This window comes from Carettochelys insculpta, chromosome 13 (assembly GCF_033958435.1).
Source record: "Carettochelys insculpta isolate YL-2023 chromosome 13, ASM3395843v1, whole genome shotgun sequence".
NCBI lineage: Eukaryota > Metazoa > Chordata > Testudines > Carettochelyidae > Carettochelys > Carettochelys insculpta.
In genome coordinates this window covers 4337725-4362444 of record NC_134149.1, presented here as the reverse complement: position 1 = coordinate 4362444, position 24720 = coordinate 4337725, and the positions used below count along the sequence as shown (strand labels likewise).

The window sequence follows — 24720 nt, the reverse complement described above, 5'->3', positions numbered from 1 at the left end:
CTGGACAGAGCGTCTCTCAACCCCTCAGCTGATGGCCGCCATGGAGGACCCCGCTATTTCGAAGTAGCAGGATGCGGATCATCTACACACGCCCTACTTCGATGTTGAACGGCAAAGTAGGGCGTTATTCCCATCTTTGAATCGAAATAACAATTTCAACATCTCGCCACCTAATGTCGATTTCAACGTCGAAATAGCACACGGCATGTGTAGATGTGATGCATGCTATTTCGACGTTGTGCTGGCTACTTCAAAGTAGCCGGCTAGTGTAGACACACCCCTTGTGGCAAGTCACTCAAGGGGTACTGTTAAGTTTAGAATTTTACACTGGAGAAAATGCCCAAAGACAGACAGAAGTGGAGGGCCTTCTTTGCTGCCCTGCCTGCCAGCAGGTGTAACAGGCTTTAGCTATTATTTTGTTACTAACTCTGTGGGGTGTGTGTGTGTGTGTGTGAGAGAGACAGAAGCTGTGTCTACATGTGCACGCTACTTCGAAGTAGCGGCACTAACTTCGAAATAGTGCCCGTCGCGGCTACACGCGTCGGGCGCTATTTCGAAGTTAACTTCGACGTTAGGCGGCGAGACGTCGAAGTCGCTAACCTCATGAGGGGATTGGAATAGTGCCCTACTTCGACGTTCAATGTCGAAGTAGGGACCATGTAGACGATCCACGTCCCGCATCATCGAAATTGCTGGGTCCTCCATGGCGGCCATCAGCTGGGGGGTTGAGAGATGCTCTCTCTCCAGCCCCTGGGGGGCTCTATGGTCACCGTGGGCAGCAGCCCTTAGCCCAGGGCTTCTGGCTGCTGCTGCTGCAGCTGGGGATCCATGCTGCAGGCACAGGGTCTGCAACCAGTTGTTGGCTCTGTGTATCTTGTGTTGTTTAGTGCAACTGTGTCTGGGAGGGGCCCTTTAAGGGAGCGACTTGCTGCTGAGTCCGCCCTGTGACCCTGTCTGCAGCTGTGCCTGGCACCCTTATTTCGATGTGTGCTACTTTGGCGTATAGACGTACCCTCGCAGTGCCTATTTTGATGTGGTGCCACGCAATGTCGAAGTTGAACATCGACGTTGCCAGCCCTGGAGGACGTGTAGACGTTATTCATCGAAAAAGCCTATTTCGATGTTGGCTTGACGTGTAGACGTAGCCAGAGAGACAGAGAGAGAGAGAGATCCTGTCAGGACTCTGGGAGGTGAGTGGAACATAGTGTCACAGCAAGGGCAGATGAGTCTGGATACCACGTAAGAACATCAGAATGGCTGGACTCCATCAAACCAAAGGTACATCTTGCCCAGTGTCTTGTATTCTTACAGTAGTAAAAGTCAGGTACTTCAGAGGGAATGAACACAACAGGCAATCACTGAGTGATTCACCTTCTCATCCATTTCTAGCTTCTGGCAAACGGAGAGGAGGGACCTGCAGAACATGGTGTTGGACCTCTGCCTGCACTGGCTAACAGCTGTCAAGGGACATTTTCTCCATGTATATAGTTCTTCTCTGAACCCTGTTAAAGTCTTGGCCTTCACAACGCCCTCTGACAAAGAGTTCCACAGGTTCACTGTGAAGAAATACTTTCGTTTGTTTTAAATCTGCTGCCTATTAATTTCACTGAGTGACTCCAGCTTCCCGTGGTGTTTGAAGGAGTAAATAACACTTCCTGATTTGACGTTTTCGCATCATTCATGATTTTGTAGATCTCTGTCCTAGCTCCCCCTTCCTCATCTATTTTCCGAACTGAAAAGTCCCAGTCTTTTTCATGCCTCCTCATATGGATTATGTTCAGTCTCAGATTCATTTCTGCTGTCCTTCTCTGTACACTTTCCAAATCCCATATATCTTTTTTGAGAGGAAGTGACTAAAACCACAGACAGTATTCAATATGCAGGTGTGTGTACAGCAGTGTGTACCACTGATTCATCTTGACACATTTTGATACTGTCTGTCTCATTATCTATTCTTTTGCTAATAAATCCCAATATTCCGTGAGTTTTTTTGATGGCTGCTAGAAATGGAGAAGATATTTTCAGACGACAATGACTCCAAGATCTCTCTTTTGATGGATTCAGGTAATTTAGACCCCATCATGCTGTATGTATATTTGGGATTTTATTTTGCCATGTGGATTATTCTGGATTTCTCAACACTGAATTTCATGGGCCATTGTGTTGCCAGTCACCCAGTTTTGTGAAATCCTTTTGTAACTCTTTCCAGACCATTTAGTAACAGAGAGGAAGCCATGCTAGCCTATACACTATCAAAACAAAAAGCAGTCAAGTAGCACTTTAAAGACTAGCAAAATAGTTTATTAGGTGAGCTTTCGTGGGACAGACCCACTTCTTCAGACCATAGCCAGACCAGATCATTTAGGATTGTGTAAAGCCGTCAAAAGAGCACAGAGCCCTGGGGGACACCACTATTTCCTTCTCTCTATTCTTACCTGTTATTCTCTGCCTTTCTTGCCTATTTTTAACTGGTGTGCTTGACAATGCTTGTGGGATTGTCCAATGAGCCTTAGTTGACATTAATGACAAGCCTTTTGTTATCTTAATCACCTGTCTCTGTTTATAAACAAACTCACAAAGCTCCTAGCTTCTGAGCATAACCTACTCAGGCCGTGTTGCAGTTAAGAGCTCCGTCAGGAGCTAGGGTAAGTAGACCCCTGGTACAAAATTGGGGTGGAGGGCTAGGCCCTTCTTTACCCTCAATGGCACCTCTGCAAAGAAATCAACATCCAGCTGTACCTTGGGTGTAACCTGTATTGCAATCAATTATGTATGACAGAGTACTAAGGCTTTGTCTAGGTAGCCTGCAGGAGCAATCCTCCCAGCCTGGGTCAGTAAATTCAAACCTCCATCAAAGGCCTGAAGGTAACACAGATAAAGGCTGGGAGGAAGGACAGAATCTAACTGCCATTTTACAGAATAGACTCTGAGGCATTCAAAGACCAAGTGACTTAACCAAGGTCACACAGAAGGACGCTGGCAGAGATGCAAACTGGACCCAGCATCAGCCTATGACCTGATAGGCTGTTGTCTGTAATAAGTGTATTGCCATAAATTTCAGGTTGAAGGAAGCAAATGCTTTGTGTGTACTATACCCTTCACCAGGGAAGCCAAACTGCCCAATGATGCTGGATATTACTGTAAGAGGAAATGGGCTTTTTTTTTTCTGGTCCTTTTAGACCTTCTCTTCATCACTATTTTCACCTTTGCTGTAACACGTGTAAATGCTCTTCCTTAGATTGATGCCCTCAGACGTCGTGTGTTACACTTCTGAGGCCTTGTGCAAGTCACCTCCCCGCTAGCTGCCTCAGTTTCCCCCCTGCGGGAGGAGGGTAAGGGCGCGCCGCTCTACCGGAAGAAGCTGGCTGGACAAGCGGGTTACCACTAAGGGCAGGCAGGCCGGGCGCCACGGGTGGTAATGCTGAAAACCCAGAGCCACCTCCGCCGCGGGACAACCAGCCAGCGGGGTTTAGCCCGGAGCAGCTTTCCCGGCCCTGGGGCGCAGCTGGAGGGAGGTGCCGGGGCCTGGCGTTGTCCCGGTGCAGCCCTGAGCCAGCATTTCCCACCCGGGCCTCTTGGCTAGAGGCGGGGGGGGCTGCTCAGCGCCACGTGCCCCCCGGGAGCGGACTCGCCTCGGGCGGCAAGGGGCGGGGCCGAGCCTAGCCGCGGCGGGGTCTGTCCCTGCCCCGCTGGAAGCCGGGCCGCGCCTGCAGGGGACCCCGCGGAGCTACGCTGGAGTCACTCCCCCGCCGGGGGCCGGGCCAGGTAGCGCGCTGCCTTCCCCGGGCCGGGGGAGGGGACAGCGCTGGGCCGGCCCCGCCCCGCCCCGCCCCGCCCCGCCAGGCGGGCGATCCCGGCTCCTGCTTTTCCTGGGGGCCGGTCCCGGCCGTGCGCGATCCTGCCTGGGCGCCCGCCCCTGCCGGCCCCAACTTCACCCAGCCGTCGCCGCCGCCGCCGCCGCACGCCGGGCCCGGCTGCCGCCTCTCACCGCCGGCCCCTGCCCCCGGCACCATGCCCCGGCCGAGCGGCTGCCTGCCGCCGCTCCTGTGCACGGTGGCCGCCTGCAGCCTGCCGCTGCTGCTGCTGGCCGCCGAGCCCAAGTCCAAGAACTGCTCCGAAGTGCGGCGGCTCTACGCCGCCAAGGGCTTCAGCCAGAGCGACGCGCCCAGCCACGAGATCAACGGTGAGCCGGGGGGGCGCTCTGCGCCGGGGGGCTGGCCAGGAGCGGTTCCCGGCCGCGCGGGGGGGAGCCTGCAAGCGAAATTTGCAAGGAGAGTTGCAAGGGAGATTTGCAAGGAGGCGGCGGGGGGGTGTGCAAGGGAGATGGGGGGCTGCGAGGAGAGTTGCAAAGGGGTGCGGGGGGTGCGAGGGAGCGCGGGGGGTGCGAGGGAGCACGAGGGGCTGCGAGGAGAGTTGCAAGGGAGGTTTGCAAGGGGGTGCGGGGGTGCAAGGGAGCACGGGGGGGCTGCGAGGAGAGTTGCAAAGGGGGGCGGGGGGTGCAAGGGAGCACGGGGGGCTGCGAGGAGAGTTGCAAGGGGGTGCGGGGGTGCAAGGGAGCACGGGGGGGCTGCGAGGAGAGTTGCAAAGGGGGCGGGGGGTGGAAGGGAGCACGGGGGGCTGCGAGGAGAGTTGCAAAGGGGGGCGGGGGTGCAAGGGAGCACGGGGGGGCTGCGAGGAGAGTTGCAAAGGGGGGCGGGGGTGCAAGGGAGCACGGGGGGCTGCGAGGAGAGTTGCAAGGGAGGTTTGCAAAGAGGCGGCGGGGGGCCTGCAGCGATCCGCGCCGGGGGCAGGGTTTGGTGGTGTTCCCGTGGCCCTGGGCTCCTTCCCTTTGTCAGCTCGGGCTGGGAGTTGCCCGCACTGCTCTTCTGGGCTGGGGACGCCTGTGCCCCGGCTGGCTCCGTTCGATCCCGGGTGGGCTGTGCCTCCCTCCCCCGCTCCCGGGGCGAGCCAGGCGGGGAGAAAGTTACTTGGGGACGTGCATTGCCCCCCCTCCCCCGCGCGGGACTGCGCGTGGTTGTCTGACGGGCGCTGCAAGGCCCCGGCTCTTCGCTTTCTGGACATCCTTGGCGGGGGCAAAGCAGTTGCTAGCCGCGCACTCCATCCGTGCAGAGGTGGGGGTGGGGGTGGGGGTGGGGGTCGGGGCCGGGCCGGGCCGGGCCGGGCTGGGCTGACCGACCACCGCGTCGGACCCCGCCGGGGGAAGGAACCTGGCGCATGCGGGCAAAGCTCAGGGAGGTACTTGGAAAGATTTTTCTTCTGACCTTCGGGTTAATTGCACGTGCAATTATGGGCGTTTGAAAAGACGGATTGCAGGAAACCGTAATCTGGGGAGATCGCCATGCAGATGAGCCCAGGCGAGGCCTGCGTGCGGCTTTAGAGAGACCCCGGGTCTTTTGGGAGAGGGGTTACCAAGATTGTTTTCTTTTGTCTGGGCTGGCTTGTGAGCCCCCCCCCCCCCCCACCAGCTCCCCCTCTTCTCCCCACCAACCTTACTGCCTGCTCCCCCAGCAAGCTCTGGGGATGAACGAATGCATTGAAATAAATCTGTGATGAGGGATGCCATGAAGACCATGTCCACACCAGCATGGGTTTGGGTTCTTGACTTTGAAGGGCTCCGGAAGAATCCTGCACCTGTCTTCTGGCAGAGTTTTTAAGAAGTTTTGAGAACTATGCTTCCTAACAGTTAGTAGGATCCCTTTCCTGTTTAACTGCAGTGCGAGTGGAGGAGAGAAAAGAGAGGAAGATTCAGTGATTTCTGAGGCCTTGGAGAGGTTTCAGACAGCAGATAATGGAGTGGGATTTTGTGGCCAGAGAATGTTAAACCCCACCATTTTTGCTTAGTAGCCACCAGTTTCCTCTAGTTAATGAAGTTCTTTGGTGACTTGGACTGGCAAAGAGAGCTCTGTTCAGCAGACGGCAAGGTGACTTTTTTAATGTGCTTGATCCAGTTGCTTTTTCCCATAGTGTGCTGCTTTGCTCTACCTTTGCAGTGACCAAATGCTTTGTACACAACTGCTTAGGCACTGTTTGCCCTTAAGCTGTCTGTCTTTCTGCAAACTCAGATAGAAGCTGGTGACGCAACAATTTAGTAAACCTAAAAAGCAGTCCTGTAGCACTTGAAGGCTAAAAATAGTTCATTAGGTGATGAGCTTTTGTGGGACAGGCCCACTTCTTCGGCTCTGGAAAATTTTGATGAAAGAAAACTAAGATGAAGGAAATTGAATAGAAAGAAAACAAATGAAATAAAAATTGACAAATTGGCTAGATAGGACAGGAGTGCGTGTGTGTGTTTTGGCTAGATAGGACAGGAGTGTGTGTGTGTTGTGTGTGTGGGGGTGAGTGAGTGAGTAAGTATCCTGAAGGCTGTTCTCAGCCCCTTCCCTAGCAAAACTGGAATGAGCCAAGATTCACCCTGGAAAGGCGAATGCTTATTTACCTTTGGTGCAGTTAGAAGCAGTGTTGTTTAAGTTTGTGCCTCATTCTCACTCTTCAAAGAGGCAATTCTGTTCGAGCTGCATGATGCAAACAGAATGGATTTTGGAATTCTTGACTCTTATTCAGGAGAAAAACATTAATTGTTGTCAGCTGCTGGTAGGGAATGTAGCTGCATTCTGTTTCGTCTAGGCAGGAGTCCTTAAAACGAATGCATGGGCAAGAAATGGCTCCTTTCACTAAACCGACGAAGATTTCAGTGACATCTCACGAGTCAAGCTGTCCTTTAGGAAAACGACATCTCGAGAAACAATTTTACACATCCTTGTCTGTCCGAGGGACAGGAGTGTTTTAGTAGCCAGCAGTAGGAAATGGTAGTTAATGTGCTCACACCCAAAACATTTTATTCTTTTTGTTTCATCCTTCATCTCCCTCCCAGGGCTGCTGCTTTTATTTCCCCTTTTGAATGACCTACTGGACTGCATTCTCCTGAGGAACAAAGGAAGTGCTTTTTTAGCTGGAATCCTTGGGAGACCACCAAAGACTGCAATTTCGCACTACTTTCAACAATAACAAAAATGCATGACTGAATGGCTCAAAAATGTGGAGTGTTAGAGGCATTCATTTGAGTCTAGGACACTGTCACAACACAGACAGACCCAAGTAAATACCTTTAGACTGCTAATATAGAAGCAGGAGTAATCTTTACCATTGCTGTGCCCTCCCAATACGCATATATTATCCTCTTCACTGACACAAACTAAAATGATTTCAGTCAGTGGTACTTTTATGTTGTCAGCCGCTTGATGTGCATTTAGCATACAGCTGTTGGAATAAAATCAGGGGTCTTCTTACTCCTTCGAGAAATGTTTTCAGGAGAAACACCCGAACGCTTTGAGTTAAAAAACCCTGCTCCTCTCCCCCGCACCCTCCTGCTTTTTAAAATGGCTTGTACAAAATAAGCTGGTGTTGATTTAAGATCCACGCTTGGGTCAGTGTAACAGTAGGTGTTTGATCAGGCTTCTCAGAAGCCACTATATCTCAAGGATTTGACCTTCTCTTTATTTCTATATCATAATTAAGATGATCTGATGTGCTGTGGAGGGTGTCAGGAGTATATCAGGCTGACAGGCTCTCCGATGGAAGTCTTATCAGGGCTCTCAGCTTGACCTTGTGCTTTTGAAATAAGACGTCAGAAGTGTGATGATCGGAAGAGATTATTTAACAAAAAGAGGGTCTCCTTCAACTTACTCATCAAAAGTATTTAATTAGGGTATGTCCCTGTTTCCGTTGGGATAAATGAAATCACTTATTCACAAAGCAACAAGTCTTGGAATCCTAAACCCTAGATGCCATCTTAATGCTAAGCCCGTTCAGATGAGGCAATCAAGAATCTTTTAAAACATTTTTTTTGTGAGTGGTCTGTGTATATTATAGTGCCTTAAAGAGACAGTACACATTAAAATCCACTTAGTTTTAACTAAAGTTAATAAAGCTAGTTTTAGGTACTATACCTGCCTAATCTTCGTACTTAACCTCCTCTGGCTCCAGTTCTCACTCCCATTCCTCTTTCAACACTCCATTCAAAAAGGGGAAACTGAGGCCCAATAGTGCACTCAGAGCCACATAAACAGACCTTGATATGATCCCGTAGAGCTCAGTCCACTCTCACCTTCACTGGGTCTCCATGCTCATTAAGGATCTGTCTGCGTGGATCTGATGTAGGATTGGACCAGTTGATAATTACGTAGAAAATAGTGAACGTGAGGAAAAAAGCTCTCAGCCGAACACAGCAAAAAAAATAGATGTTGCTGTAATCTTAGCTACTGCTTGTTACATTTTCAGATGGGGAAGGGGTGCAAGTTGTGTTTAGTTTTTCATCACTCTTTAAGAGTGAGTTGCTTTGGCAAGCTGCTGACATTAGTTTGCTTTAGAACGAGCAAGGTGCGTCTCTTCATCTACTCAGGAGCATAGTGAGCAAAGGGAATTGAAAACATCCTATGCAAAATCTTGGTTGCATGCAAGAACCAAGTTTCAGCAGCACAGTATTTTACATAGATAAATCTTTTAACCTGTATTACATTGGGGGCGCTTATGCAAACTACTCAGAGAGCTGCCTGTTAAATTCTGGTGGCTCACTGAAACATGGGGAGGAAGGGGTTTACAAGGGTGTGCTTTGGAGGTAACGTTTGGGGGGCTGTGATGTTGGGTAGAGGTGTACAAAGCACAGAAAGAGGCCAGCTCGTTGCCACTCTGCATTTTTATTACTGAAGTTAGTTAGGTTATTTTTAACAGTTTGACAGACTTTGCTTGGATTTTTTTTTCCCAGTCACTTTCCAACTTCTTGCAGGAGGAGCGCAGACAAAGCTTCTGAAGTGTTTCCTGAAAATTAGGGGGGAAGGGGAGGGTGTTGCCATTTCTGCAGTCAAAACAGTGGGAGGTTAAACCAGAATTCTCTTAAGCCTGGACTCCTAAAACACCACACCCAACAACAGCCCAAATATGTGGGTGAAAGCCCCTGAGGGGTGGGGTGGAGGTTGAGGGACTCAGTCAGCTGCAGGAATGGGGCCTTAAATAGCTGCTGTGTTGAGTTTATGGTGAGGAGAACTCTGCACCCAGTTTCAGGACGCAGTAGGTAGACAGGTGCCTTGGAGGAAGGAAGCAGAATGGCTTATGAAGCTTGTCTAGGTTTATTTTAGTGCTTTGATATTGTTCTCAGCTCATCTATCTGAGCGCCTAATTTGCACTTTTAGCAGTAGTTAAATTAAAGAGGAACAGTTAGGAGTTAAGTTAATATAATTGTCCTATAAAACACATGAAGCTCACATTCTGAATAGAAGTGCATATAAAATGATTCTATCATGAGTGTGATATACATGATATGTACATTCTCACCCTAATTATGTCCCATGGGAGAACTGTGTAACTGTTCTTTTTCTCCTTTTCGAACTGAAACAGTCAAATTCCACCAGACACTTTTTTTCTTTTCAGTGGCATTTTTTTCTACACAATATTAATATTCACTACCTATTGCCTGTGCATCGTCACTTAAGACTTAGATCTAAAAATAGTTTAGGCCAAGTTTAGGACGTAATATAGTACCCCTAAATGGGTAGGTTGTTATCCATGAACATAGTGTAATCTTTCTTGCTAATGTAAATGGTCATTTGTTTACAGCAAGTAGTATGAGGTGATACTTATAACTGTTGTACAGCTGACAAATTCACATTTGCTTAGGGCTAGGTAAAAGCTGTCGATACACGTACCTGTGTAGCAGAATAAATAGAAATTGTTTTCTTTAACAAGCAGGAACTTGTTTTCTTCTTATGTTAAGTACCTCCTTCAGCCCTAACAAAACGGGATATACGACTGTAGATGGAGACATTCCAAAATGCCCTCTGCAGATGGCTTCGCTCTGTTGAAATGTATCAGTAAGATTTTGAATACGCTATTCTGGATTCTACTTCTAGCCCCAGTAGTGTTGTTACTGTCTTGAAGCTTATGGTATGGTCGGTCTCCCAGCTCCCACTAGTGCTCCCACAAGCTGCCACCTGGTTCTTGGCTCCCCGCTGCTCATGGGAGCAGGGAGCCAGGTGTAGCCAGGACCAGGGAACCAAGGTGGCAGGGTCCTTCCCCCACCTGGTCCCAACTTGCATGAAATTTGACATATGTGTGGTTCCCCAGGAACACAACTACATTTAAGTCAGGGGACTACTGTACCTATCCTTAGCTTTGCCTTTCCCTTTTTATAAAAGTACTAATGCTTCTGCTTCACACACAGATGTCTAAAAGGGATTGATTGGGTAACATTCAAGGAGAAATCGGTATGTTCTACGGCTCAAGGTGGTATTGTCCTCCAGTCTGGGTACGCTCTGCACAGATCGGTTTTGGCGTGTGTTTTGATGGTGGTCCAGTCCTATTGTGAGCCATTTCTGAAAATATAAACGACCAGCATGGATAGATTTCTTATATCGTGTTCAGGGTTCCCTCTGGTTTTTCCATCCTTGGGGGAGTATGTTTCATTAGGCGCACCAAGGCGTTTCAGTTGTGCACCCACAATTGAAACACAGGCTGTCCAGTGTGTGTGGCTGTGGGCGCTCTGCTAGTCAGCTGAGTGGCACCTCAATTTCTGCTGGGCAGCCACCCAAATGCTCAGCTTATAGGGAACGCTGGTTATGTTCCTTGGATGGGTTCCAGCTCTTGTGTTCATGAGACCATCTCCTCTTCCAGAAAAAGTTCGTGAATCCATGACGGTGACTTCCCTGTCTATGGTTGCAATTTGTCTCCCTCCTGTAATTCGTACTAATGTGTCTCTGGTAGGGATGATGCCTTTCTTGTAGTGGCCTCATAAAGATACTGTGGAAGTACAAATCCAGTGTTCACTCTAATTTTTTTTCATCCATGGGCAGAATAAATCTTATGCACACTGAGGCGTGTGCAAATGTGCACCACCCATAGACACACTCACAGGCTGCCAGCGCTGGGCGGCCGTGGGCGCTCTGCTAATCAGGTGAGCAGCCCCTAAATCTCTCCTGGGCGGCTGCCCAAGGGCTCAGCTTGCAGGGAACACTGTACAAATCCCGCTTTTTGGTTGGATCAGACAATAGATATCTTTCTTCTTTTCCTGAGGAAAGGTTACTCTGTGTGGATTCTGCACCCACAGCAAGTTGCAAGTCTCCGATGTACAGAGATTGAAAGTAACGCTCTGCAGCCAATCAGTGTGGTGCCAGATGATGCCATTGCCTCTTTAAATGGGTATTTGGCATCACTTTAGAGCAGTGTTTTCCAAACATAAAACAATCACGTGCAGTACCCCTTTCAGGACTTAAGCCCTGGGACTGCACTGGGAGAGAGGGTACACCGAGAAGGCTGATCTCCTGATTTTTCGTCATTTATTTTCTGCCACTCACCCCTTTTGCGTACCACGCGTTTGGAAACACTGCTTTAGGGTAATGAGAGTTCTGGCTCCCAGATTGATTTGCTGCTCATGGTTGTGGGAGGAGGGTGGTCGGGCTTGTCCCAAGGAGCACGTTAGTGGCTGTCAAGGAAAATGACCGTATATTAATTTTTTAAAAAGCTCTCCCCTCCCCTAGCCCCCTTGTTGTCTGGTCAGGTTGGATATAAAACTCTCCTGCCCTTCCCCATTTTACTTTTAGTAAGTCACTGCTGTAACATGACCGATTTCTCTCTGGCTTTTGTTTGCATTGCACTGTACTTTCTGCACTTCCAAGTTTTCAGAGCAGCGTTTTGCTGGATTACAGCATTGTGTGCTTTTGCAAACTGCAGTGTTCATCCTGTGGTTTACAGGGCCGGCTTGCAATGGTCCGGTCTGAGTGGGAGTATCATTTTCTTTGGCAGACACTTTGTCGAAAGGACAGTTTCTTGTGCCAGAATAAGCAGTTATTACATTCCATGCAATTTATAGTCAAATTATTATCCACTGTTAGAATTACCTGAAACGATCAGCTGTGTCCTTAGACATGTAGCTTTGGTTAAGACTTAATGAAAGTGTGCATGAGGCCTCAGCTATCCGAGCAGTGTTTTTTAATATTGTCTTGTAATTTCAGGGAGGCTTTCTGTGGCTTTCTTATAACAAGTCTCTTGACATCTTGTGCTAAAAATGAACTAAAACAAAGCCAGGGCCGCGGTTTAGCACGAGGTATCTTACGGCAGCAGGAGGTTTGCAAGCACCGTGGGATTCTGCTTGTGTGCACCACGGCGAGGGCTGCTTCTTGGGTGGTGAAGGTCTGGGGGAGAAGGGTGGTGCTTTGCGATTTCAGAGCCGCGGTAGCTGGCCGTGTAACAGCTGTGCATTTTTGGTGGCTTTACTCTATAGCTGCAGAAGGCAATGTAATCCACATAGGAGCAGCAGTGCTGGGAATACTCCTGGGGGAAGAATCCTCTCCTTCTCACCAAAAGAAGTCTGGGGCAGGTGGGGGAGCAGCAGAAACCTCCTCACACAGCAGCCAGGAGGCAGGCGTTAATCACGGGAGACCTGCTTCCCTCTGGTGTGCCAGTCACAGCAGCCAACAGGAGTTAATCTGTCATGGGCCGCTCTCAACTTTTTCCACCTTTCCTGCAGCTAGACTGGGGAAGGGACTTCAGGGTTACCAGTTATGTCTGAACAAGATGTTAAAGTGGAAGGTAGCAACCAAAGCAGAGTCCAAGGGCACAGCCTGATATGAGTCCCAGGGCCTTTCTTCTTCCCCGTACTTTAGGAGTACGCATTGAATTGCTTTAGTAGACCTCTGGTTGGATGTGCATCTCCTCCACCTGTGGCTAACCATGGTTTGGCAAATTTTCTGGAGCCCATTCATGCAAAATGTGGTGTTGGTTTCCATAGCATGCTGGAGTTTGCATGGAAGAAAGAATCATCCTTTACATTTGATACCTTGGTCAGTGCTAGGTTGGCTGGAGAGGCCAAGGTTTGAAGGGGTATGGGGGTAAGTTGCCTTCTCATTCTCTGAGTACAGAATAGCTATAGGAAGCCTCTTCCCTATACAGTGCAAATGGGAACTAAGGAAGGCTGAACCTCACTAGCCTGGCACATGCTGGTCCAGCATAACTTTAGTTAGCTGGATGACCACTTATCATGGGTGTGGCCAAGTTTCCCATGTTCCCATGGAGTTTGTTTACAGCCACCAGTCCTGGCTCTCTGTTGTGTGCTAGTATTTAGCTGTAATTTACCTCTAAATGTCCTCTGAGACCAGTAAGCAGTGGAAGTGCTGGTAGTGCTGCTAGACAGTATTGACCTCCTCTTGTCCGGCAAATTCTCTGGTTCAGCACCAGTCATGCCCCAAGGATGCCGGAGCTCCCAGATGATCACAGTGAGCTTGACCCTTAGCATCTAAAAATTGCCTGCCACCTATTGGCACCTTTCACAAGCAACAACATTAGCTTGAGCAAAAGGATGAATGGATGTGCTAATAGGGCCTACTGTTGTAGGTGTAGAGAGAAGCACTCGGTGCAGTTGGGATGAGAGCTTCTTTTATGAGGACATCAATGACTTTGTTCACGTTAGTCACTGGGGTGATAATCTGTTAATATTCTTCTCATTCTTTGTGCTTTTCTCTTGGGACTATGAAGATAACTCCTGTTTGTTTTTTCTTGCACAAATTCCTAAAATATTCATTGTACTTTGCCAGGTTCTCTTCCATTGTTCATCCCATTGCCTGGGACCAAGTTCAGTTCACTGTAACTGGCACGTGTACATTTGTGTTGTCAGCAGCCTTTGCATAGCTTGGGTGGTAGTGGTGCCCCTCTGGCAGCATAAGGACTAGCCACAAAGGGCCCCAAGCAGGATGGACTATTAAAAGGAGGGACGGATGTAAATAAACTAAATAGCGAGGCTTCGCAGTGAGATCTATGTAATTGAAGTCCCCCAAGAGATGTGAGAATCCTGGTGCCTGAGAATCTTAAAGCTACATTGGAAAAAAACAGAGTATGAGACTATATTAGGGAGCAGTTCTCCACTGGATGGGGCATGGGCTAGCCTTCACTCTGGCTGTGCCTGAACTAGCATTGCGCTTTCGAAAGAGGCGTGCAAAGGAAGGAAACTGAAAATGCAAATGAGGTGCAGATGCCCTTATGTGGTGCCTCATTTGCATATTCTTTTCCCAGAGGGCTTCTTTTGAAAGAAGAAAAGCAGCATAGGCAGGGCTCTTTCGAAAGTAAACCCCATCTTCAAAAGAGCCCTTCTCCCCCTGCGGGGTTTACTTTGGAAAGAGCCGCGCCTGTGCCGCTTTTCTTCTTTCAAAAGAAAGTCTGTGGAAAGAGAATATGCAAATGAGGCACCAGATATGTAAATCCACACCTCATTTGCACTTTTGGTTTCCTTCATTTGCACGCCTCTTTCGAAAGCTCAGTGCTAGTGTAAGCACAGCCTCCGTGTTCAAAAGACGGAAGCAGGAAGACACTGTCCAGGTACTTGCACCTCTTTAAATATACTGTGTGTGGGGGGGCGGGGGTATAATGTATTCTTAGGGCTCCCCAATACTGACTTTACTGTAAAAACAATATTTTGGTGCCTCGCTTTTCAGAGTGAGACTGATTTTTCTGGACCCAGGAAAGTTGTAGGAAACGAAATACTTTGGCCTTTGCTTTCAAAAGCTGAGAAAATATGTCCCTTCAGCCTTGATTGTGCACTTTCGTAAACAAATTTTATCTACTGTTGCATTTGGAAACCAGAAAGAGTAAATCCTATTTGTGTTCATAATTATTGGCTTTGACTTACCTGAGCATGCACTTTATTACCTTATATAAGGGAGTGTATTCGGAAAAAAGTAATTGCTCCCGAATGAAATGTTTCGAGGCCGTATCTCTCTCCATTTGACCAGTGTAGAAAATGAGTTGTTTGTCTCTTTTTCTTAAGCAAGTGCAGATGGGTGCAAACAATGACGAAACACAGTTTATAGGGCTAAGGATTCTTTCTATAGCAAATACCTTGAAGTGTTCAGACAGCAAAACGTCCTTGAGATTTCCACATGGTCAACATTGCATATTCATTTTAATGCTGCTTGTTTTTCATATATTCATAGGAAATTGGCTTTGGTAATTGAATTTAAGAATCACAGTAACCAATAGCTTGTTCTCTTCCAAAGTTCACTGTTGGGTTAGTGAACATAATAAGCACTGTAATTTAACTCTTCACAGTTTGTAATGCTGTTCCAGAAAAGTTGGTCTGAATTTTCAAAAAGTTACTGATTTTGAATACCCAACTTGAAACATCTGAAAGGAACCTGACTTTGCCGAAAGCGCAGAGCCACCTACCTTGTAAAAATCAAGTTCTTCATGCTGTGTCTGTGCCCTCGAATAATTGATGAACGTTTGGTCCGTAAAGGCTTTACTGACTTTTTCCTTTTGAATGAACGTGAAATCAAATGTCTGCTTTATTGCTCCACCGTGCTGCCTTATCCAATCAAAACACCTTTGTGACCTACCAGTATTGTATTTGCACAGTTCTGTAACATCTCTCTGTCTGTCTGATTCTGTAGCAACAGTGGCACATCTGGTTTTCTGTAAGCCTCCAAAACATGATGTCTGCATGTTTTTGAGCTGGGGAAATAGTGGTATCCCACTGAATACATCTTAATGAGCTGACGCATGCTGGGCTGTTCTGAAGTTAGGTAGGTCTGAGGGTGGGCTATTGCTCCGCTAGTGAAAGAACAAGAACAGAGCAAGTGCTAATTAAATACATACGGTAGAGCAGAGTTGTGCTGCTTGTCTTCAAGGTAACTGGCACCCCCTAAATACTTTCCCAGCCCAACCAAATTTGTGGACCTTTATGGTCAATTTCATGGCCTTTAGGGTTTGAAAACTGGTAAATTTCACATTTGCAGATGTTTTAGTCTGAAATTTCAGGGTGGTGTAACTGGGGTAGTCTCAACCCAAAATGCGTTTTGTGGGGGGAGGTTGAAAACTGTTGTGGCAGCGTCTGGGGATTGCCCACCTGACTTCTGCACTGCCTGCAGAGCTGGGCCATGAGGGCAGCTGCCACAGGACTTCCTTCTGTTGTAGGGGGTTTGTGGAGGTGGCTCTGATCACTACCCTCTTCTGACCCCCCCACAAGCAGCTGTGCAGGGGATGGACACATCCTGTCCCTCTCCAGCCGAGCTGGAGCTCCTTTGCTGGGGCACACCCAGGAACAAGGGGACATCGGATTTCATGGGGAAGGGCTTGTTTCCTGGGCTACAGTGTGTTTTTCATGGATGTGAAATTGGTAGGGCCTTAGCTGTTTGCCCATGGAGGAGCTCACTACAGCAAGCCCTCATGCTGCTTTGCATCTGGAACAGTATTGGAATAGCTGTTGTCAAAGATAGTGCATGTGCAGCTCAGCATGGGTGAGAACTTGGCAGCATTTTACAAGAGGGATGGATAAAGGAGCAGGATTTTTTGTGTGCAGCCAAACAAAATCTAAAGACAGTGCTAGAGAGAGAGAGAGTGTGTGTGCGTGCGTGTGTGTGTGTGTCTGTTTAAATGGAATGGATTTAATGTTTGCTTTAAACCAGCAATCCCCTGCCAGGCTCCAAACAACATAAGCGATTTGCTAGCAGAGCAATCTAACCTCACGAAAGTTGTAACTTGGAACCTTCACTTGGTGCTATTGACAAAATGATATGGAAAATTCCATGTTTCTCCTTGATGGGTGGTTGTAAACATGCTCAGGTGCTGAAGTAGATTCTAATAATGGCATTTTGAAAGATTGCATGGATTTCAATACATACGATTTGCTGTTTTACACTGCCCTTTGTGGGCTTTTTTGGTTTTATGGCTGAACCTAGTTTGATTCAGCATGCGTGGAAATACAGACTGGGGTATGGTTTTATTGGCTGGACTGAAGTTACTAGTCCTCCGAAAAACATGAGAATCTTGTTTGAATGTCTTTATAACCAATCAGCTAGAAACTGCCTTCACTAGGATGCTTTTTTTTAAAAAGGAGGCGTTATCCATAGAATATTTAAAGAATAAGTAGCTGTACTGTACGCAACATGAGCATCGTTGAAAGAAGCTAAGTTTGGCTATAAATTTAGCTATTTGGTAGTTTAAAGATACAGCTGTTTCCATTCCTGCGGTTGTAAATGCAAAGTCTTCAACACTGTCTGTTGTCTTGAGTCAGGCCTGTTCGACCAAGGTGAGAAGTTAGGCGATCTGGGAGGGGATAACAGTTGTGAATTTGTTGCAAAGTCAAACACACACTAAATTGTACAGTAAAGTGCTCACGATAGGGCCTTTTGTTCTTAATGTGTGTACAGTACATATTTTGGCTATCATAGAGACCTCCCTCACAATCTGTACAAACTGAAGTGTGGACTCCATACAAGAAGAAGAGTGAATTTGTTTTGAGTTAAGTATTCCAGTCTGGAAATTTAGGCCATCTTTAGGGGAGCTGTCACTGTGCAGGACAGTTATGGGAAGCTTATTGCAGGGGACAAACTAGGAGATCAGCTTGCACCAGCAGCCAAGGTCTGCACAGTCCACTCCCCAGCCTTTTTTCAGGATTTCTTTCCCATAGTTTGGTTAACCCTTCTTTCTGGGGCAGGATACTTGAGCTTACTCTCTCCCCCCTTGCCTGGGTTTCCTCTTCATCACCTCTCCGTCCCCAGAAAGTGTCTGCAGATTGCTTCCCTGCATCCCTCTTCTACAAACTTCCTCTCTGTCTCATAGGCTGTCTGCAGCTGCTTGGGTCCCAGATGGTTAGAGAGATGAGGTGGGTGAGGCAATCTTTCAAGAAACTTGGGGCTCAGAGGTTGCTTGATGAAGCTCTCTGGAGCTTCAAAGCTTGTCTCTTTCACCAGCCAAAGTTGCTGCAAAATAAGAGAGCCCCTCCCTCACCTTGTCTCTCTCTTTCTACTACCTAGCCTTCTGCTGCCCAGCTGGGCTTCATATTCAGTACAGCCACGCTCTCCCTCCAGGTGCAGCCAGGTACCACAGTTGGCCTGTCAGACTCCCATGATCCCCTGCAGGGCCTCATGGGGGACACAGAATACTAGAACTGGACGGGATCTCAAGAGGTCATCAAGTCCAGTCCCCTGCACTTACAGGAAGACCAAGCACTGTTTAGACCATTCCTGTTAGGTATTTGTACAACCTGTTCTTAAATATCACCAGTGATGGAGATTCTGCAAACACCCTAGGCAGTTTATTCCAGTGCTTAACCACCCCTGACAGTTAGGAAATAGTTCCTAATGTCCAAAGGAAACCACGTTTGCTGCAGTTTAAGCCCATTGCTTCTTTTTCTATCATAAGAGGCCAAGGAGAATAAAACTGTTATCGTGTCCCCTCTCTTCGCCAAACTAAACAACCCAGTTCTTTTAATCTTCTCTCACAGGTCATATTTTCTTGACCTTTAATCATTTTAGTTGCTCTTCTCTGGACCCTCTCCAATTTTTCCACATCTTTTCTAAAACGTGGTGCCCAGAGCTGGACACTGTACTCCAGTTGAGCCTAATCAGCACAGAGTAGAGCAGAAGAATGACTTCTTGCATCTCTCTCTCTCAACACTCCTGTTAATATATCCCAGAATAGTGCTTTCTTCTTTTGCAGCAATGTCACGCTGTTAACTCATACTCGGCTTGTGGTCCACTCTGACCCCTGGATCCCTTTCTGCACTGCTCCTTCCTGGGGAGTCACTTCCCACTTTGTATGTGTGAAACTGATTGTTCCTCCTTAAGTGGAGTTCTCTGCATTTGTCCTCGTTGCACTTCATCCTGTTTTCCTCAGACCATTGCTCCAGTTTGTCCAGATCATTTTGAATTCTGACCCTGTCCTCCAAAGCACTTGCAACCTCTCCCAGCTTGGTGTCATCTGCAAACTTGATAAGCGCACTCTCTTTGCCATTATCTAAATCATTGAGGAAGTAATTGAGCAGAATTGGCCCCTGTGAAACCCCACTTATTTCCTTCCATACCCCATCAGACTCTGCCAGTCACTATCCTGAGAGAAACAGAGAGGACTCTGTCCCATCACCAGGCACTTTCCTTCTGGGCAACTCCTGAGAGTTGCATTGTGGGTCTGTACAGTGAGATGAAACAGATGCGGTGACTCTAATCTCTGTACAGTTCTTCCTCTTAGAAGGCCTATCTATCTTCACTCAAACTGCAGCAGTCCCCTGGGAATGTTTTAGCCCAGCTGGGGAACGTTGGTGTTCTGTGCAGTGTGATAGGTGTTCTGGGGAAAAAATGTTGAAATATTTTTCTGTGTAAAATACTAAAGTATTAGAAGAGTATGTAGATTGTAGGTGTATTAGTATTTGTAATGCAGTCATAGTATAGCTGTTATGCGACTTATGTCGAAAGAGAGATGCAAAAACTCTTCCCATTAAAAAAAAAACCCAAAAAACTGTCAAATGTTACTCATTTTTTTCAAATAATTTTCTATAAAAATAACATTTATAAAAATGCAAAATTTAAAAATATTTTTCCATACCTAATTTGTTCTGCATTTCTTTTTCATAAAACAGTGTTTTAAATTTTAAGGAAGGATAGTTCTTTTTTGAACAATTTTGTCTTCAGTTTTGTACACAAGAATGACACCTAAGGAAAGAACTTCTTTTGGCTGTTACATTGTTTTGTTTTCGGTTTGTACTTAATTTTTATTTTTATACTTATTGGATTGCTAACTGTCCCTCTATCAGAAGACATTAGTTGTTCATTCAAATGATTTTCTCTTGTTGTTATTTCTTTGTAAAATAAGGCATCTAAAAACCTGACTCTTTTAAATCAACTTTTGAGCATTACGTGTGGTAGTCCCCCTCCCCAGTCCCCCGAACAGCATGTATGTGTCCTGTCAATATATTCCAAGCCCAAAAATCTTCTGTGACCAAATTAGTTTGGAAAATGCTGCTTTAGTCTGATCATGAGTTATTGGCCATGATGCAGAAATTGGTGGGTGACACCCTGTGGCTTGTTCTGGGGTTGGGAGACCACACAAGATGATCACATAGTCCTGTAAGATAGCAGCCTGAAGCAGATTGTTTTGGCAAATGTAAGGCTGGTCATAGATGTTGGGAGCTAAAGGGGGTTTAATATAGATCTTCAAAAAATATATATATTTAATTTATCCTCTCCTCAGTGGTTTGCAAATGCACCTCAGACTGGCCTAGTCTCTTCCTTGGGTTTTAGAGTGTAGTGTTTTGTTTTAGACTCAAGTGGCTTTTTTTTTTTTATTTTTGAAACCTTCATAAAGTCCATATACCCTGATGGATGCTACAGAAGGCCTGTATGAGTTATGCAGGATCTCTGGAACCCTACCTGTCCTGAATGCCCGCTGCCACAGAGAAGGATGGGAGCATGCAAGCTTGCATGCGTAAGGTAGGAAGAAGGATAAAAGCAGCCAATGAAAAAGAAAAGCGACTTAAATACAGGGGTTTGTGTAATTGGAGCCACATTTCAGTCCCCCAGGGCTTTCCCCTTTGGGTTTAGTTTGTGGGAGATGGCTGTCCTTCATTTGTCACTTGTTTCATAGCTGTTTCCCTCAGAACTAATAATCGAGTGAGGCAGGGGTGGAGAAGCCAAGGACCTGTCCACAGCAGGATGAAGGTTGGGCTTTTAAAACGTGGTGGCTTCGAGCTTTTAAAATCCCACTGTAGATGGGGCAAATTGTAGGGTTAGTTGAGGGACACCCCACTTCAAGGTCACCTCAACCAACCAATACCTCTTAATCTTGTTGTGTCTGATGCACTGGCTGCGTGTGGCTATTTGGCTGGTTGAGTGTGGCTAGGTGGCTTGAACAATAAATAAATTTTCAGAGTAAGGTGGCTAGTTCGCTATGGCAACAACCACTTGTGGCTACTGCTTCAGAATGGGTTGGACACCATGGTGGCAGGAGACCAACGTTGGAATCCCATGAAGGGGGAAGAGAGAAGAAACTCCTGGTGTAAGAAGCTGGCAGAAGCCAGCATACAGGTCAGGAGAAAGCGCTCCATGCCATGGATTTGCATTTATTTATTTTTCCTTAATCCTAATGTGTGGGTTCGATAAGAAGTTGTTGGCACCACAAGACACTTTTTTTTTTTTCCCCTTTCTTCCATCTGAGTTTAAAAGGAAATACTTCAGTAGCATTTGCAGTAATGATTCAGTTCTGTTTGCGTAACCATTCCAATTTACTTTCAGTAGCTCTCATAATGAGGTCAAAACAACAAGGAGCCCTGTGGCACCTTAAAGACTAAGAAATTTATTGGGGCATAAGCTTTCATAGGCTGGAACTCACATCTTTTCATAAAGAGACCGCTTTCCCTTGTGCAGTTATTTGCTGATTGCCTTTCGCATACTCCTCTCTGTGACCCAAAACTTGTGCCTCGAGAGGAAGGATTTTACTTTGTTAGCTGGTCAGTGCACATAAACGGCCTCTCAGAACTTTTTTGGTGGCCACCAACTCTTGCTGGTGGCAGCTCTAACAAATTTTTCTAAAATAATTAACTATAGGAGAAAAACAAATTAATATGCAAATATGTGTCCAAATGATGGTCATTTTTATGTAGGTTTTTATTGCAGATGAGAATAAAAATAATGTACAGTTGTCTGTACTTTACTGGACGTAAACAGAATAGATACTGTGCTTTGCCTGTTCTTTTGTTGTTTCTGTTGCTTGTTTGGCTCTCTAAAAAGACTTGCTAGCGAGTAAGTCTCTTTCTCTGGAAAGTGCTATTGGTACGTTTGGTAACACTGCTTTGCCCCATCACAGCCTGGGAGGTTGGGGCAGCACAAAGCCCCTGGTAGCCCCATGGGCCATGGCAGCCGTATTTGAGAAATGCTGGCTCCCAAAAAACCTTGTCTAAAATCTCAAGCATTTAACTTTGGGAGAGGAGACGAGCTTGTGTCGTTTGAATCTAGTGGATCTCAGTGAGAGGTATGTCTGCTCCTGAGACAGGTGGAGATCTTCCAGCAGGGATGGATGCTCGTCTAGGTCAGTGTTTCCCAGTCTGGGGATCGTGGGATGAGGTGGCAGGCAGGGCAGCTGCCCGGGGTCTCAGGTCACAGGGGGCCTAGGAAGCTAAATTACTCGCTTGAATGTGGGCTGGCAGTGCTTGGGCCTCAGCCTCCAGAACAGTACAGCAGCCTGGAGAGTGGAGAACTGCTGTTTTATGCAATTTGTGCAAGACCTCAGTATAATTGCAGAGACTCAGTTGAATTACATGGACTTCAGTGTTAATCCAGTGTGTGTAATTTTTTAGTATGAATCCATTTATCATAAACTTGGTTTTAGCACCCGTCAGTCGAGAGGAAATCTGACCTATTTAATCAGTGTGTGGTAGGATCGTCTGTTAACATTGTCTCAGAGATCCAGAATTTCAGAAACACTAATCCAGGAAAGTTGTAACACACGCGATGACTACTCTGTTAGCACTTATACAGCCTCGAGACCAGGCTGTTAGTATCTGTTTGCTGAAGTTGAAGAATTGTGAGCGGTGGCAGTGTTGTGCTATCAGTTATGACAGGTAGCCAGTAAGTGTAAAAAATACTAGCGCAAAGTTAGAGAGGGGAGGCTAAAAACCTCAAATAGCTCATTATGTGATTGTGGCTTAGAACTCGTTTGCTTTCCTGTGTCTGGAGTGATGCTTTGGAAAGATAAGTGTCTCCATAATTAATGTTTAGCGGCTAAGCGCAGCAACAAACTCAGCCTAAGTGAAAACCCTTGAAATGCTGGCCCTTTTGGCCATACTTAATGATTTGACTCATGAAAGGCCTTTATGATGTGCAGCTATGGTAGGGCCTGCCATCACCATAGGCCCTGGAGCAAAGGGGGAGGGAAGTCCTGCAAGTCCTATGAGGGGTGGGGCCAAGGTTGAAAGGGGTGGGGCCTAGGGCATTCAGGTTTTTTTTCTTTCGCAAAGTTTTCAAAATTCTGGCAAACTAGTATCAAGGGGTGGGTATCTTATCAAGGTGCTCTGAACGGCACCTAGGGGTGGGATGAATTCTATTAGTGCTGTGGTGACTGCTAACGTAATGTACATCGTTTGAAAAGCACTTAAATGTCAGGTACTGACATGTCAGGTTTTAAGTTACATGGCTGTTGTGATTCTGTCCGGCAGTATCTTCCTCCCTTTGGTGTTGAATTATCTTTTGTAAATATATAAGGAACAGCTTGCAGCCTGTTGTAGATTAAAAGCTGAATAATTAAAGAGAAGATGGAACAACAGGGCTGAATAGATCTTTTTTTTTTTAAAAAAAAAAAAACACTTTATATTTATGATGTACCTCATCTGTGTCTTTAACTCTACTCTGTTTTCTTATCTCTTGTGTCTGCTGCAGTCTGTCTTCTTACTTACATAAGAAACTAACTTGTACTATCTGATGTTCTGTTAATCTAGTATATGCTTTAGAGAGTTTGTCTAACTCTCCTAAATGGTAGGAGCTGGGACCACCAAATTTGGCAAATAGCCTCCTCTTATCATAATTGAAGGCAATGTAAGGTTTGGCTGAGCCAGGAAAATGGGATTTGCCTGGAATGGGCTTGCTCCTTGTGAAACAAAACAGAAAAGAGACAATCACCAAATCAAATACAGTCCTCAAAACTGGCATAACTTAGTAAATGTGGGAAGAGAGTGAACTGGGATGAGCCAGAAAAATAGGATGAACGTAGGCTTGGATTGCATCTCAGTGATAAACCTTACCGAAAAGAGATGAAATGGAGGAATTTGAAGTTACGTCTCTGTTTCGGCACAGCTCAATCAATGCTTAAGCCTCAAAAATTGGAAGAAAATGTCACTGAAAACCATATTGACCGGAGCCATTTTTTTTTAAATCATAGCGAATGATAAGAGTTTATAGGGATGAAGGGGGGAAAAAAAAAGATAGTTGATGGAATTACCATTTTACAAAACTTAACTAAAAATAAAAAAGGGAAAAATTTTAAAGAATTCCCTTTTTTTTTAAAGAAATCCAAATAAACATTAATTGCACGAAAATACTTTTTTAGAAAAAAAAAGCATGTACTCATTCCTTTTATTAAAAAAATTGAATTAAAGTTCTGAGCATCACCGGGTAAATCTGCTAGTGTTTAATAAAAATTGAGTTATCTCAGGTCCCAAGCCTGGCATGAGGTCTACTTCTGCAGAGAACTGTGGAAGTTTAGGGCTGTTCATTGTTCTCTGGGCTGATTGTTTTATGCAGAGCCCCATTTGGTTCTGAATACCCTGATTAGGATAGTGTGGAATGCAGAGTTGGAATGTGAGAAGCGCAGAGATCCTATGGAGTATTAGTGTGGTGTCATGGTCTGCTGCAGACTCTGGCCATCTGCCCATTCCTGAGAACACTAATGACTAAGGAGGGGAACTGCAAACATAAGGGATGGTAAGAACTGAATGGTCGTATGGGATGTGTGGGCCAAAAGCTACTTTGCTGCCCCAGAGGAAAATATGAGTCTCCCCAGTGAGCTGAGAATCTAAAGTCTCTCCAGTTCAGTGACTCTGCATAGAAACAGGGTGATGGAGTGCTCGCTCTAAGGGCAGGTCCACTCTGGACCTGAAAGTCTACTGTGGAGACGCCGTTCTAGTGACCACAATTGCGTAGCTGAAGTTGATGTATCTTAGATAAATTTATCAGGCTGTGCATGCAGAAGGAGACTCTCCCATCAACTTCCCTTACTCCTTGCGAGAATGAGAAGGACCAGGTTCGACTGTTGAGCCCTGATGGTTCGATTTAGTGCGGTCCCCACTAGGTGCACTAAATCGAATCCCAGAAGATCGACCTTGAGTGGGTTGATCTTCCGGTAAGTATAGACATATCCTTAGTGTCTCTTTGGTCGCTCGTAACCTGAGCCTACAAGGAGCATATTGGTGACTGTTAGGAG

General features: G+C 46.4%; 1 protein-coding gene across 1 annotated transcript in view; it reads left to right on the top strand.

Moving 5' to 3' along the window:
* Positions 1 to 3828: 3828 nt before the first annotated feature.
* The window catches only part of GPC4 (glypican 4), a 122809-nt gene continuing 101917 nt past the window's right edge, over positions 3829 to 24720 (top strand). The window contains exon 1 of the mRNA XM_075007739.1: positions 3829 to 4183. Coding sequence (XP_074863840.1) covers positions 4012 to 4183 — 172 coding nt within the window. The 5' untranslated portion in view covers positions 3829 to 4011. The remainder of the gene's footprint in view (positions 4184 to 24720) is intronic.